Genomic DNA, 16,528 nt, shown 5'->3' with positions numbered 1-16,528 from the left:
ATGCCCAGGTACACACTCTTGCAGGCAGCATGCACTCCATGGACTTACCACCAGGTTGTGATAGAGCAAAGATGGTACTCAGAGGTGTTTTCTTCTCTTACTTTGACTTGATCAGGGAGGAACTTATCCACTTTTGTGGAGTGATTGCCTAGTTTATTACCATTGCAGCGCAAGGACCATCCTGCTCTCTGTAAAGTTCGGCCATTTCTAGCGTCTCAGATTATTTCACCAAGTAGGACCCAATTAAGTATTGCAAATGTGCCTTAATTTTCTGCTAAGACAGAACCATGGAGAATGAAGAAAACTAGTTAGCTAATGATGCCCTGATGTGGAGGGAGTGTTGCCTAGTGGCTAGAAAGTGTCCTGGAAGTCAGGGTGTTGGGGTGTTCCCAGCTCTGCCACTGGCTGCCTCAGCAGGTTTGGATGTATTACTTTCCTGACTTATGTTCTAGTTTTTCTAGCAGTAAAAGGGGAATAGTTTTATTTTTGTGCAGTGTTGTGAGACTGACAAGTAAAAATTGCTACACAAGAGCTGGATGTTATTGTTAGAGGTGCAACTGTAAACAGGAAGAGCTTTAAGGATGCCAGCAGCTAGGCCTGTAATCCTACTCACACTAAGCTTACATGATTCTTAAGGGAGAGAACCTGCCAGGAGTTTGCCGTTGGTCTGTCTCAAACATGACACCTACTGTCTTTCAAATCCCTTATGCTCTACCCCTTTATTTATAGGTCTGGCTAATGCAACATTTAATAGTTATGCTGCTGTTGAATTTACCACCAATACATCAGTGACTAGAACTCTGAGCAGCCTCCACATAGATTTCAGAACCAGGGATGAAGATGCCGTTTTGCTTCGGGCTGTGGAAGAAGTGGATTTCCTCCAGATAGCCATTAAGAACTCCTCCCTGCTTATTGACATCAGGAGTGGGAATAGCATCGAAGGTGTCAGCTTCCTGAGTCAGAAGTCTGTCACGGATGGTGCCTGGCACACCATCTCTGTGTCTATGGAAGAGCCATCTGCGCTTTCTTCCAGATGGCTGGTTCGTTTGGATGGGTCTGTTAATATGACTCTGCAGGGAAACGCTGGGAACTTGGACTTCCTAAAGAACAATGCACTGATTGTTCTAGCTGAAAATTTCACTGGCTGCCTAGGACAAGTGAAGATAGGGGGGATCTACCTGCCGTTCACTGCCCATCTCTTTTACCCCCAGCCAGAACAGTTCCAGCAGTCCAGCAGAAGGACCATCCAGCTGGGCTGCACTGGGGCTGATGTTTGCGCTTCCAGCCCTTGCCTCAATGCTGGCACCTGTGAGGACTTGTTCAATTCCTTCAGCTGTGCCTGCAGTGCTGGCTGGGGGGGGCTGCTGTGTGAATCTAACATTGATGACTGCCAGTCAAGCCCATGTGTTCATGGGGACTGTGTTGATGCAGTAGCAGATTTTCAGTGTGAATGCTTCCGGGGATTCATTGGGAAGAAGTGCGACATCAACGTTGATGACTGTGTGCGGCACCAATGCCTAAATGGAGCTACTTGCATTGACGGGGTTTATGGCTACTCCTGCAAGTGCCCTCCTCAGTATTCAGGACCTCGATGCGAGTAAGTGCCTTGCTTGGTTTGATGCAGGGGTCAGAGGAGCCCCCAGATAAATTGGACTTTTACTTTGGGAAAATTTTTCATTGCAGCTGTCTGGTAGGTAAAGCACCTAAATTCTGCTGTGAATTGGAAGGTGCTGTCTGGGTCCAAATCCTCGCTGAAAGGTGCTCAGCCTCATACAGGATAAGGAACCTTCCTTTTTATGTGGGTTATCCCCATGCTATATTTCAGAGCTGTTTAAAGTGCAGGTACTGTAGCCTGTTGACACTTCCCTCTTGCATTCCCCAAGAAATCCATCTTCTCCAGGATTTGACTCCCCTCTGGCATACTCCTGTATTGATTTTGACAAAACAAAACAGAACAAACAAAAAAAACCCGCCACTGGCCTGCTTATGAAATGAAAGGAGCCTCCCAGCCCCTGGAGCAGGCTGTATTGTACAGTTTCAGGTGCACTGAATGTCCTGGAGTGATAGAAATGGTCCCAGTGCAGAGTCCAGAAAAGGGACAATCTAATCTCTGCTGAGAATGCTGTTTTTGATAACACTTTGACGCTGGATTTATAGAGATTACCTGTAGCAGAAGTTCCTAACTACTGTTATTTTTGCTACTAGTGGTACACAGCCAACTTTAAAGATACGCAGCCTGCCTGTGAGCAGAAAGCTGCCAGTGCTAATGAAGGTGCCCATTGCTGCTACCACTGCAAAAACAAGCCTTACCCTGACAAATATTTTCTTATAATATTAGATAAAAATACATATGAACTCCTAGACTGATTAACAGCGTTCCTCCAACCAAGGCCTTGGTTGTATTTTGTGGCGTTGTTTCTGTGTATTGATTAAAAAATTGTCTATTTGTGTATCCTGCTCCTTAATCAAATGCATACAGGGAGAAACAAGTTTCTTTACCCATCACCTTACTGCCTGTACTGCTTAGCAGTGCACATTTCATTATCCCTCCATGGAGCTCTTGTAAAATTTGGTGGGAAATCAGTATGGAGTCAGGAGGGCTGGGTTGGTTTGGTTTTTTTCTAAGGTCTATATTCATAGCATTTGGATTAGTTTGGGAAAAATCCAGCGTATTTTAGTCACAAAGGTATGTCTCATATTGGTAAAGGAAGTAGGAATCAATATGTTACTTAGACTTCCATCTACTTGTGCCTGTTCAAATTGAACATTGAGATAAATACTTACATGGCCAAGCTTCAGTTAGCTAATCTACCCAGGTCGAATTTCCTGTTATTACTTAATTCTAGCGTAGACAATTATCTAGTACTTGCATTACCCTTTTTGTGGCCTAGCTGTGCTGCAGTTTGGTATTCCAACAGTAGTATCCTGTCTCTGATTATATTTTCATCAGCAAGAATAGGCAACTATGTGAGAAAAGTCCTAGTACTGATACAGCTCCCGTGTATTCTCTGGGCATGCTCAAAGTAATACTTTGATATTGTGGATAATTTCTGAGACTATTTCCTTCTCCACTTGTGTCAAACTCCTTCCTAGAAATACCAATGACTGTGCTTATGAACCTCGCCAGCCCAGCCTCCACTGAGTCTGAGTGCACTTTTACCTTCCCCCAAAACGGATCACTTTCAAGGCTGTCTCTTGCTTTTCCCAGATGGCCATTCCCACCTGAGCAATGTGGTAAGAACTTCACCTGTCTGAATGGTGGCAAGTGCGTCAGTGAGAGCTGGGGAGCCAACTGCACTTGCAAGCCAGGTTTCACTGGAAGGAAGTAAGTGTTAATTTTCTGATGCTTGTAAAGGAACTAGTGCTCCGATTCTTACGTCAATGGGATAGCTGAGCAGGTTCAAATGCTTCATTCTCTTCTATATCCTTTTGTCATTCAAACGACTGCTCCAGAACTGTAAACTAGCAGTTATTTTTAGAAAAGGCAGGCTTGATATGATCCTGCTGACAATACCAATTTTTGCAGTGTGAACTGCTTCCAAGTAGTTCTTGTGCCTCATGAGAATTCATTAACTGTGCTAGAGGCCCATACTGGCTTCAGTCATACAGAAATGACAAAAGGAGGATTGGTATGAATGGGTAAAAATTTCATGTTGTTGGACCCTGGAGAAAGCACCTGAAAAAGATGCAACAGGAACTTTTCACATAAATGAGGCTTTTGTAGACTGTATGATCTTGTGTTCTATGACACAAGAACATATGTGAGAAATTTAATTTAATTTTAATACACTTTTCCTTTCCAGTTGTCAAATTAATATAAACAAGTGTGATCCAAACCCTTGCCAGAACGGAGGTACGTGTCAAGACTCTGAGAACAAATACGAGTGCTTGTGCAGTGCCAGCTACACGGGAGAGCGCTGTGACATTAACGTAAGCACTTCCCTTTGCTCATGGAAGCTCCTGTCTATTCTTCCAACCTGTGCGTTGTGAGGAGCAGCAGAAGTAGGCTTAGCAGAGTCCTTGGGTACCGGGGTATTAGTGAGACTGCCTACGTGTTGCACATGTGTCCTGGCTAAAGCGCACTGGTAAGCACACTTAGGAAATTAGCTGATACCAAAGAAACCTGAAGTGGGAAACTATTTTTCCTTTGCAGTGCTGCTGTTAGTCTCTAGTGTATAAGCAATTGCAGCCAATACTTTTCAGTACTGCATGGGCTGCCATGTGGTTTTCAGGGCTGTCTCTGCAACCTGCCTTAGATTTTACGACTCCTTTGACAGTAATCAAACTACTGCAGTTGGACCTGTAGAACGGAGATACAAGTAATATCGCCTCTGCAGTTTCCTGGAGAATGGAATTTCTGCTGGTGTTTTATCTTGGATGAGAGAGTTACAAAGCACCTTCTCTTTCCAAAGATCATCTGGGTAGAAATGGATGTTTTTGGAGAAGGGAAGTCAGATGAAGTCAGGCTAAAAGTGATTCAAGTAGCAGTAAAAAAGTAGCATCCTTTATCTGCTGAATCTGCTTCTGACCCGATGGGCCTGGTGGATGGGCAGTCTCAGTGATGCTTTTCCTTTTCTGTGTAAGCAAAGCATTGCTGTTTGAGGCTGAACTCCTTCCTGTGTGGGAGCTGTAAAATCATACACTTGCTTTTTCTCTGTAAAGCTATTGCATGGACAGGTGGCTTGTCTGGTAACCTGGGAATGTACTAACCTATACTGCATGGAAAAGGCTGTGCGCCAAGGTGGGGTTTGCTGCTGTTGCTGTTACTAAGGGTTCTGTAATGCATGTGCCATGAGGTCACTCTTGCCATTTCCAGTTTGCATGCATAGACTCCTTCAGGCATCTCCGTCTCCTCTGTCCCAGGACAATTCTTGTAGATTCCTTGTATTCATTTTCATCATCCCCACTACTTTTTGCAGAACTGTCTGCCTTCTCCCTCTTAAAAGGCCAGGGCTTGTGGTGGGGGGCAGGGAGGAGGACAAGGTATGGCTGTTGGCTGTGTTTGCTATTAACGATAGCTGTAGAAACAAAGGGCTGTTAGCTGCGCTCTCTTGCTCTTTATCCTTCCCACCAACAGCAGCAACTAGAGAGCATGCAGCAAGCAGACGGGTGGACTGCTAAAAACTCCTGTAGTGTTGGTACTGCGTGACTAATGTGCATGTTGTGCAAAACTAGAACTAACCCCTAGCACATCGCTCAAGTTTTGGCAGGCCCAGAGAATTGACTTGAAATTTAGTCATTTGAAAATGGAAGAAGGACTTCCAGGTAGTCTGGGAATATTCCTTCTGTGCTGTGTTGCTTTGTGACATTAGCATAGACTGCCTGGCATCTGAAAGCTGTAGATAATCAAGCTTGAATTCTTTTGTTTTTATCTGTAAGGTGGCAGACACTATTGTTAGCAATAAGAAATATTTCTTATTTTTAGGCTTATTGCAATTTTAAAGCTTTCTTTAATGACAAAAATTCCACAATTTTTTTTAGTTCTTTGTTGTAGTGTTCCATACCATCCTTAATTCCACCAGAATCCAAAGCATACTTATTCAGCTGTTTTCTCTCCTCAGTACTTGGGCCTTTTATTGTCTCCATCTCCCATCCATGTACTGACCTTTTTAACATCCTCCCCTTCCTGCTGCAAGTTGTCTTCAAGTCTGTTCCACAGCATTTTTATATAGTGTGGACATTAAAGTATGTGCCTTTGTAATGTAAAAGTTTTGAGCTACGAATTCAATGGATCTAGTACTCAACATCTGCTATTTAAATTATGAAATCCTAGGGCAAAAGATTTTAAATGAAGTTCCTGCAAGGTATGTCAGTTCTTGGGTTTGTATCCTAGTCTTTCCTCTGGCTTTGAGGTTTGTTAGCTGTTAAACCTGAAACTTACTACACCTCCCTGTCCCAAGATCTTCAAGGAAGTGCTGAATCACAAGTCTGCATATAGTCTTCTTGTGATGGGTAGTTTAACAGTGAAATAAATTCTCTACCCTGCCATCAGAGGTGGCATTGAACTGTATTGTTTTAGTATCGTTCCCCTGCTCAGGGAGATTTCCTGGGGTTACTGAAAAGTCCATTCCTCTGCATTAACTTTATAGTTTTAAATTTTTTTTTTTTTGCAACACTGGTTGGCGCTTTCCTTGTGACACCTACGTATTTTAGTCTGATATTGGTAAGGAGGCCCCTTAAAAGATTTCCACTGTGGATACTGAATATACTGGCATTTAAATCTTAAGGGGCTGTCCTGCTGTGAAAAACCATAAGCAGAGAGGAAAATATGGAGCATGTGATATTATTTGGACAGTTTCACCTTGTCTAATAGGGTCTGAAGTGTTGCTGAGACTCTTAGCTACTGCTGTTCTAACTGTAATGAACAGCTCTGCATTATCTTCATTAGCAAGTGGTGTGCAAGGGACAGCTCACTTTGTAGCAATTTTGCAGCTCCAGGACTGGTCCCATAAATTGTCTGCATTTAGTTTTGCTGTCTCCATGCTGGTTAGCTGCTCAGCTCAGTAAATCCTCTCTTTTCTTCCTTGTGGTAATTCTGTCCATGTGCCCTGCATGAATTATTGTAATGGTATTAACTGTTCCACCGGTGGATCTGTTTATAACTCTGCCGTGTTGAGATCAGCTTCACCAAAGCTGCCAGTTAAAGAGTGTCATTGATGAGTGTCACTAGTTTTGAACTGGAAAGAAAAATTCAGAATGTGTTACTGCCTGTTCCTTGTATTAAGAGTAGTCCATTTTAAAAAATAAGTTTGAATGTGTTTTGCTGAGAGGTTATAAAGAATGAACATGAGTGTTCTCTGTACAGGTGCCCTCAAGCCCTGTACTTGTTCCTCGCTTGTCCTTTTCCATTCAGGTACAGACCTTCTGCTTTTTTTTTTTTTGCTTTTCTAAAAACCTTTTTCCCCTCGATCTGACCATTTTGGGTTCTTCGAGTTAAGTTATTGTAACCACTGGAGTTTCATTGTTTCTCCATTAATTTCTTTTACAGAAAGGGACTCCAGGTGCTCTCTTCCCCTCCCCACTAATTGAAGTAGCTGTCCCTGTAGCCTGTGGCTCTTTACTGCTACTCAGTATTGGTCTCATATTCATGATTCTCACTGCAAGGAAGAGGCGCCAATCAGAGGGAACCTACAGTCCGAGCCAGCAAGAAGTGGCAGGAGCTCGGTTGGAGATGGACAGTGTCCTAAAGGTGCCACCTGAAGAGCGGTTAATATAGGCACTGCCATGACAAGGAGATGCACCTGCAAGGTCTGCTTTGACCTTGATCTTTTTCCAGCACTTGCAGCAGCAGATCCACCCTATCTCAGTTTCCTTAAGGCATGGTAATGAAGACATGGACTTAGAAGTACAAGGCAGACTGTATATGCAATAGCTGTTCTGGCTGGTTTCAGTTAATTGAGTCAATTGCACACCACTGGCTCAAAGTGAGCCTCTTTATGCCCTTCTTTCCTGCCCTGTGGACTGCCCCATATGTTCACCTCAGCAGGAGCTGTTGAGGTGCACCTGCTTTGAAGTTGCTCTGGTTCCATTCCACCTTTCAGGCAGCAATGGCATAGTTATATCTGCTTTAAAAGGCAGGGTTAAATGAGGCACTAATTTACAGATTAAGATCTATATATACTTTTAAAGAGTGTTGTATAGAGGGTATTTATGATTGGTTTGTATATACTGTTCTGTTTTTGTCAACAACTGAAAAACACTCAAAGCTTTTTTCAGCTCAGGTGTATGAGGTTTTCACAGGCCGTCTTCAACAGCAACAGCAGCTGTGACCTCCTGCCCTGTGACAGCCACAGTGTCACAGGGAATTGTCAGGAATTACTGAAATCATTGTACAAATCAATGTGTTATGAAGTGATCTCTGTTAGACATTCCCATGGGTACCGCACAGGAAAGGTGCAGTCAGAACTGTGTGGATTTGGGGGCCAGTGCTGGAGCTATCGGCAGTACCTGTTGCCAAATGCTGAACTTAAGGCTTGCATGGCGGGGGGGGAAGAGATGAGCAGGGACAGGGTCACCAGGCTGCTTCTGTATTCCCTGGACTCTTGTGTGACATGGAGGGGGCAGTGAAAGGCGGGGGAAGCTCCCGTCTAGCACTGCTGTCAGCACAGTGCAGCTTGGAGAGAGGCGTTGTTGGGGTACTGGGATGAGGGATGTGAAATGCAGCACTGTCCACGTGGAAGCTCTGAGTAACACCCTGTTCTACCGCAGCAGCCACTGTGGGCGCATCTTAGCAACTCCTCCGTTGTGGGAGCAGTCGGGGCTGCAGGGGCTGCCCTTCTCCTTGCAGTTGTTGCAGTCACAGCGATTGCCATGAAGAGGAGGAGAGCAACTCAGGGAACCTACAGCCCAAGCCGTCAAGAAAAGGATGGGGCTCGAGTGGAAATGTGGAATGTAATCAAGATGCCACCAACTGAGCGGCTGATATAAGAGCTGGGGTCACACAACAGCTGCCGTGTCATCCTTTAATAATCATGGAACTGCTGCAGCATCTCTGTGTGAGGTCTTGAGATGTGTTTTTGTAGGACAGGTCTGTACACCTTTAAGCTACTTCATAGGCTACAGGCAACTGCCTGCTGTTACTTGGCAAGAAGGATCAACTGCTTGAATGAGCTTGGTTATCGCAGCTCATCCCATAAAAGATGTGTGTAAAATTGGTCAGCCAGAAAGAGCAGTAAAGTCTGGGAGGGGAAAAAAAAAAGTTCTGGAGGGCCCAGTGGAAGAGAGGAAGCAAGCAGTGGCTGTGGCAGCAGAGGGAGGGTACAGAGACCTCCTAACTACGTGCTACTGTGTGTCACCAGCAAGAGAGACGGCCGGGCCATCTGTGCACTGCTCCACCTTACCGCTTCTGCCTCTTCCTCAGTCACGCAGGGGCTCACAGCTGCAGTAACTCGCTGCCATGCAGTCAACATAAATGGCACCATGCAAATAAGTAAGAAGGCAGGTCTAATTAATGGGAATTAAACCACTGTATTAAGAAATAATGTGAATAATGTGGTTGTTTCAAAAAACATGTGCCTGTGCCTCCTCTGCAAAGCTAAGACAGGTGACTGACTGATGGGAGGTATTTCCTAGAGCTGCTGCTGTCCTTCCATAGCTAGGCCAGAGTTAGTATTATGTTACCAGAAAATAAGTACCACTCTGCTATATTGGCCACTTCTACTACATCCTCTCCTAAGACTAGACTAACCATAGGAATATTTTAAGTGCCTTCCTGAGACTGAGTTGCCAGTGACAGTATTAACTTTCTTGAAAGGAAGATGTTTATATGTAGAAAAACTGATCACTTTCTTTGATCAGACTCTGCAACAAGGTTGATGCTAGCAGGCTGGATGGTCTTTTTCTTTTCCCCATCTGTTCATAGCTGTAGTGTCTGCCATCCGCACAGAGCAGGCTGTCTCACAGTCAGGAGTTGCACTAAGCAGCATGACCACAGAATGGACCTTAGCAAGAGATTTAATGTTTGAACATCAAGTGGTACTTGCTTGTGTGAGGAGGGGGGAAGGAGGTATTTCAAGACCTGTACCTCTCAGGACAGACAGGTTTGGGCTTGTCCATACAGAAGAGTGGAATTTAGTTAACTAATATAGTGACCTTTAACACAAAACCAGAGTTTGTGTTGTAGTGAGACTGCATTTGTTTTCCACATTGCCCTAAAAAGGATATTTATTTTGTGGCTTTCCTTTTGTTACTGTTTTAGCTGTCAAGTGCGCTGTTTCTTCTTTAGCATAATGTGGCAGAGCCTGTGGAAAGAAATGCAGCGGAGCAGGCCAAATAACGTCTAAAATCATTAGCATTTCAGGATAATTACTACAACTATCAATGAGAAATATTTTAGAAAACAGTGTTTGCTTTTTACTCTCCAAAATACTATTAATAAGCAGGGTGTGAATCTGCCCACCATAACTAATTGCCACCAGAAGAAAATGTTATTCTGTTTTGCTTTTGGATTTATTATTTTTTACTGTAGCTGTAAATTTTTCTGTAATTCTAAGCAAAGGGAAGAGTACAAAACTACTGATCAGGTTTGTCCACTTAAGAACAGGTCTTCTGCACACAGGCAACTGCTAATCTAAGATGAAGAATGAAAATTTTGGAAAATAGAAAAAAAACCCAAACCATGGGGAGACAAGACAGTATTTTGTGTGTAAGATCACTTTCCCTCTAATACTGAGGAAAAGTTGAAAGAGCAAGTGGTGATCCCACCCTGGCTATGGTTTGGGAAGAAGCTGGACATAGTACTGGTAAAGAAAGAAATGACCTAACTTCAGTTTGGTGAGCTTGCTATCACTTTTATTTATTTATTAGTAATAACACTGCTGTTACTTCTAATATAAATTATTTGCTCTGTGTATTTTCCAGATGCTATTTAGGAAGGTCTAATACACTTTCAGAATAGGAACAGTTATACTGCCTAGTCACCTTGCTGCAGTGGAACTAGTTAAACTGCACACCTTAAGAAAAAGGTGAGTGTAGTTTTGCTCAGCAGCATTTGTGCAACAGGAAAATAAACAAATGAAGCAGGTGGGTCAGAAGGGGCAGGCCCCACATGCTGAGCTGCTTACTGTGTCTCTGGAGAAACAAAGATTCACCCTTGGTCTGAGTCCGTCCCTGTCTTAAGGGTGGGGTTATCTCCTGGTGGGAAAGGACTCGCAGACCCTGGGGTAGTAGCAGTGGGCTGCTCCAGAAGACTGGGGCAGCGCAGCCTGCGTCTTGTCAGAGCCCTGCTGTGTAGCCTTTACTTCTGTGCAAAGGTAGGTGTGTTTTTCTTCACCCCATAGTGACTCGTAATAAACCTACAGCAAGCTTAGAATATGCTTTGGGTTTCTGAAAACTCAGACCTGATTAACCTCCAGGTTGCTGCCAGGAGAGGCGTGTATTTTTACTTTTTAGCTCCACTCTGGTTTTTTGTGTTTAAACTGTAGCAAAATGAAGGCAGCAACAGGATCTGAATGAACTAGTATTACCCCAGCCTGTATTATTTTGCGAAGAAAACCAGAATTGTGTGTAAGAACTGACTGTTACTAAGCTACTGAAATATCCTGAAAGGCAACAAGAAGCTACAAACCCCACAACAGTAAAGACATCTAAAAACCAGCAACTTGCAAGCAGTGAGTTTGTCTGCATCCCCTGCTGTTCCCGGGTAGTCAGTAGGAAGACTCAAGCTCAGTTGCTTTACAGGATTAGCAGAGCAGATGTTTTTATTTCAAGCACCCAAAGCCAGTACTAGCAAAACTGTTAAAATACTTTGTCAGTGTCTTGAGCATTTCTGCAAAATAATTTATGAAAGGTTTGGTTTTTTTTCAATAATGAACTTAACTTTCTTTTGATATTTAATTTTTGAATATATTTTTTCACAAAACTGGATTTGCTGTAGTTAATGATCATGATCCTGATTTCTTTTGTAAATGTAAATTTTATAATTTGTAAAAAATTAGAATGTTCTTTAAAAAGAAATGTACAATAAAATTTGGTTAAAAATAGACCTAGTTACCTTGACTTGTGATGTTTTTTTTTTCCTGAAGAGTAACTGGATGTCTAGATGGCTGATTTTGGTTTGTAACACAGTCTGCACAGCTGCAAACCTCAATGCCTCTTTAACAGTTAAAATTTTTTAATTTTCTGATTATTTGTGTCACACCAGAGCTCTAAGCATAGACCTGAACGAAGCAGATCTGCAGAGCAGCCAGTAAAGATCTGTTGTAGAAGCATAGAAGGGGGCTGTCAAAACCCGCTGCATTTTCTGTTCACCTGCACTGAAGCCTGTGCTGCTACATTTTACCATTAATCCCTTCTTATTTTATGATGAAAGATGCAAAAACCAGACTGTGGTTAGAGCCATGAAATACCTAACAGCCACTGGATCCTGTGGCAGATTTCTGGGGCAGCAGAGATCCTCTTCTGAAGGAACGGGAGACAGCAATCTCCAGCAGAAGGGGGAAGGCTAGAGCAGACGAACGTCTCGGAATGTCTCGGTCTTTACCACGATAGCCGAGCTGCAGGACAAGCTGGGAGCCCTTTCCTGGCAGGAGAGCTGTCACATGGACAGAGCTCAGTGCGAGCAGCCTGTTGAATCAGAGCAGCAGACGGAAAGGAGATTAGAATGGGGGAATAAATGACTTCAACTGGCTGCACTGATGGCTGGGAACTGTAGATGTCTATGTGCAGTGAAGTAGAAGTTCTACACCCAGAGACTAGCACACCTCACAGAAATAAAGCCAGCAGCACAGTCAATGCACATCCGCTCTGCTGCCACATATGGCAAGATGTCTACATCACGGGGCGTAACAGTTGCTTTGGCACTGAGGTAACTGCTGCGCTAGAAACAACCAGGTAAGCCTGAAACCGGAGACAGTTAATCAAAATGCACACTGGCGTGTAATGGGCCAAGACTAACAATGGGTTCAGTTTACAAAAGACCCCAGACAATTCGGTTTATGTCCCTGGGAACATAATTCCCAAGCCTTCTGGGAAAACGAACAAGGTTTCTGGTACTAACCTAGCAAACTTGCCACAGGAAATTTATACATCACCCAAAGTGCAAAGTGAGCTCTACCTATAGTCAAATGCCCTTGCTCCATCTTCATGCTTCCAGTAAAAGAATGGCGAGATTATCTAGAGCCCCTACTCTGCAAAAAGTTTGTAACTCTCATCAAGCAATTAATTTTACAGTGCTACAAAAAGAACCACAAGCTCACTTCTGTTTTACAACACCATTCCATGGAGCCACTTGAAAATACAGGTACAGGATTGTCACAGACCTGTGCTCAGTTGCAGTGGAACCTGGCAGTTCCCAGTGTCAGAAACTTGTCTCAGACATCACCATGACCTTTTGCCATTCCCAAAGGACAAGGTGGGACTGCAGCAGCTCTTCGATTCACTGGTTCACTTTTTAAAAGCCTAAAGCTGTTAACCTGCAACACTTAAAAGCAAAGTAAAAAAAAAAAAAAAAAAAAAAAAAAAAAAAAAAAAGTTTTCCAAACCTGGGTGTTGTAAGAAGCAGCAACTAACAGGCTTCTTGTTCACTACTAACCAATTTAATCTGCTGATGTTGGAAAAATCACTTTGATCATAAAGCCCGTATGGTAAGTGTACAAGGAGCAAAACACATCAAAAAAAATAATTACAAGTAGACTAGAATAAATCCCGCAGTGCAAATGGACAGAGTTTAGGAAGCAGCTATCATTTTACTTACATGCTCTTTTGAAGACAGTGCGTGAAACATTCCTATTTAACAAAAGAAATGTTACTGCGCACACTTCTTTCTTCAGGGTGTCGTTGAATCAGTGGTTTCCTATGGCTGGTTAAAGGGATATTAATTTCCCCTGAAATACTGCAGTCATGTGTTATTGACAGACTCTAACCACATCCTAACTGGAAAGAAAACTGGGCAGATGTCAATCTCCTGCTTGATTTTTTCTACATACATAAAAAAGGGGAGGGGGGGAAATATCTAAGCAGCTCAGACCATTCATTGCAGGTTAGAAAAAAAAATCCCTAGTATGTGCAGAGAAATCACAAGCCTCTTGTAATTAACGTGTACGTAAGGTAACAAGAGAAAGGTCTTCAGCAACAAAAGTCTTGCATGTCTCGACAGCTTCCAATTCTAGTGTCTAAAATGTTTCTAACCTAATGAGTGAGCAAGATATAAAAATGGTTTTACCATCTGTACAGCATCAGATGCATCAGAAACTTAAAAGAGATTGTGTAGGGTTTTTTTTTAAATAAAAGTTATTTCTAATGGAAGAAAGCATCCATAAATAAGCAAAGCGGTACCAAACAAGCAAACAAGTATGGTGAGTACAGGAAAATGTACAAAGCTGAATATAAAGTCATTGATGAATAATATCAAGAACACTTCTTATACTAATTAGTAAAAACATCAAAAATACTTCTACATCAGAAAAAGAAATGTTTTACATCCAAGCTTGCTCTCCCAAGCATACTTTGTTTACACCTGGCACTATTAGGAATGAATCATGTTAGGAATTCCTGAGTTTAAATAAGACAAAAAGCTAAGTACTGCCCTAGGGATAGCTTGATTCCTTTATTATGAGAAGCACATAAACCAGTCTCCTGCTCGCAAATTCTATTCAAGAAGTGAGGAAGGTCACACACTCCAGGACCGTGCTGCTTGTACTCCTCGATCTCAGAGGTGTGTTCAACCTCCCCCCTTCAAAATAAAGTGAAGGGTGATTAATGCCATTTGTGTGAAGTGTTAGTACTTTTCAGTGCCTCAAAACTGACTTAAAAAATAATAATCCAAGAGTGCTTATTTGTCTGAAAATCAACTGCATAAAATATTCCATAATATGGGCAGAGTAAAATAACCAGAGATGGAAAACGATTTGCAGTGATACAGAATTACCTGAGCACTTTCTATTTAGTTAAGCATGTGTAATAGACCTACTCAGTATATAATCAGTGTGCAACATTAAAAATTTTAAAAAAGAGTATGTGAAATTCAAATGGCATGTCATATGCAGAACTTTCTGGTGCCTGTACATATCCACCATAATTGAGAAAGTTTTATCATCTAGCTCATAGCAAAGGAGATCTGAAATTCCAGACTGAATTTATATATAACATTCATATTCTGAACTGTATAAAATAAAATGGAGCTATTATCTTAGACTTTCAATATTTTACTATGCAATACTAAAACCATCTGTTTTCCAACACAAAAAGAAAATACAAATCCAACTGAATGGCCTGCCAGAGTAACAGTACTTTACAGGAATATAATATTAATGTAATACTATGGTCTTTCCCAAACTGTTGGCATTTCAGATATTAAGAGTATTTTTCTTTTGTATTGCACAGACTCAAACGCATAGACAGCCATTTTCATACACCAGAGTAAGAAAACTTCCAAGATTATATGAATAAAATAGATACATTGGAAATCAGATAAAGCTTTACAAGAATTTCCCCGTGTGTCCAAAATGATTTCCTTTATCAAAGGCTTAATGGTGATGTGATTACCTCTCCTAGAGTAACATGTTTTACATCAGATTGTGCCCAAATACAAAACAAAACAAAACAAAACAAAAAAGCACCACTTAAGTAAAACAGAAATGATCACTGCAAAGACAGCAGGTTTTATAAGGGATGCTAAGATTAAGATGAAATTTCTTGAGAATACTATTGCCACAGAGAAGTGTCTTAGAAAATCCGAACGAACGTACCCTTTAACCTTTTCATTGCAATTTTGTACTTCATGACCTCACAGTCCATTTCATGGTCCAGTTAATGTCTTGTTATACCAGCAAAGAGTTCTCATCAAGAGCGGGATAAAGATCGTGGTTTTTCAGACAGGCTGAAGGAGCCAAGAGCCTTGCAGACCAGAATGAAGTCCCAGTTGCTTCCAGGTAGCAATTAGCACTTCTGAAGTCCAGCAGTGACAGGGAGCTGTCACGCATTGGCCTCCCAGCTTTACAGCACTTACTTACTCAACTCAACTTGGAGTCTGGTTTCTGCCTGTACAGACAAGCACTGCAGCTTTAATCTGTCTGCACTCAGGCCATCTTGTAAGCATGCTGGCATTTAACTTCAACTCATGAACTGGGAACATTTATACCCGAATTTTCTTCTCTTTTTTGTTTGTTTGTAATAATTAAGATATTGTTACATCCCATTCATATACTGCCATTTATAGTTATATATAATATTAACATACACATATATAAGAACTAGAATACTCTTTATGGCCTCTATTTTCTGATGTAAGTAACAAAAAACAAACAAACAACCCCCCCAAAGGAAAACAATTGCTGGTGTTTCCAGTTTCCCAACAGAGATGCAGGACCAAACCCTGAGCAACTGCTCTGTGCTATGGTTTTGTTGCAATAAGGAATTATGACACTTCTGCACCAGAGAGGCCCCTACTACCTCTCAGTGTCAGTGTACTGGGGGAGGGAAATAAAAAATCTGCAACAAAAGCTCATCCAATAGTGTAACCTAAATAATGGTATTTCAAGACAGGACAAACTCGGAGCCTAATGGATTAATTCAGTGCAGCCCACAAGTCTGGGTTTGTTTGCTGCACTTTATGTGTGAAAGCAAACCATTATAGCTATATGTGTAACGCAAGAAAAACTGAACACCATTCACACAGGCAGGAAGAAAACACTAGTACAATGTGCCGTGTCATGCCCCCGGCTGTGCTAAGGACTGAAAATACAAGGGAAGGAATAACTTCTGCATCAGTAGTATTGTCTAAAAAGCTATGTGTGGAAAACCAAATCAAACCTCAAATCCAAACCCAACTACCCTCATGCTTTGGTCAGTACAAGAGTCCCAGTGGTTTTCAGTGGCAGAGTGAGGAAGCCGTTGCAGGGACCAGGACAATGGGGGGACTCTGAACTCTGGGCAAAAAGCACTCGTGTGTGAATTGCAGCACGGTGAAGGTCCTGCAGCTACCCTGGCTCAGCCTTCCGTAAAAGAAATGCTTGGTTTTATGCTGGCTCAAAAAAACCCAAAAAAACCCCTCTGTCAATTCCAAAGGGACATCAAAAGGCCATTGGGATTG

At 42.2% G+C, this 16,528-nt stretch overlaps 1 protein-coding gene across 1 annotated transcript in view; it reads left to right on the top strand.

Annotated features, from left to right (window-relative positions):
* The window catches only part of CRB2 (crumbs family member 2), a 40,323-nt gene extending 31,896 nt beyond the window's left edge, over positions 1–8,427 (top strand). The window contains exons 10-13 of the mRNA XM_010570719.1: positions 730–1,597; positions 3,209–3,325; positions 3,804–3,930; positions 8,209–8,427. Of these exons, the coding sequence (XP_010569021.1) occupies positions 730–1,597; positions 3,209–3,325; positions 3,804–3,930; positions 8,209–8,427 (1,331 nt within the window). The remainder of the gene's footprint in view (positions 1–729; positions 1,598–3,208; positions 3,326–3,803; positions 3,931–8,208) is intronic.
* Positions 8,428–16,528: the final 8,101 nt, after the last annotated feature.

The sequence above is a fragment of the Haliaeetus leucocephalus genome, unplaced genomic scaffold (genome assembly GCF_000737465.1).
Source record: "Haliaeetus leucocephalus isolate CR32 unplaced genomic scaffold, Haliaeetus_leucocephalus-4.0 Scaffold306, whole genome shotgun sequence".
Taxonomy (NCBI): domain Eukaryota; kingdom Metazoa; phylum Chordata; class Aves; order Accipitriformes; family Accipitridae; genus Haliaeetus; species Haliaeetus leucocephalus.
The sequence above is the reverse complement of the archived record's forward strand: the minus strand, read 5'-3'. Positions and strand labels throughout refer to the sequence as shown.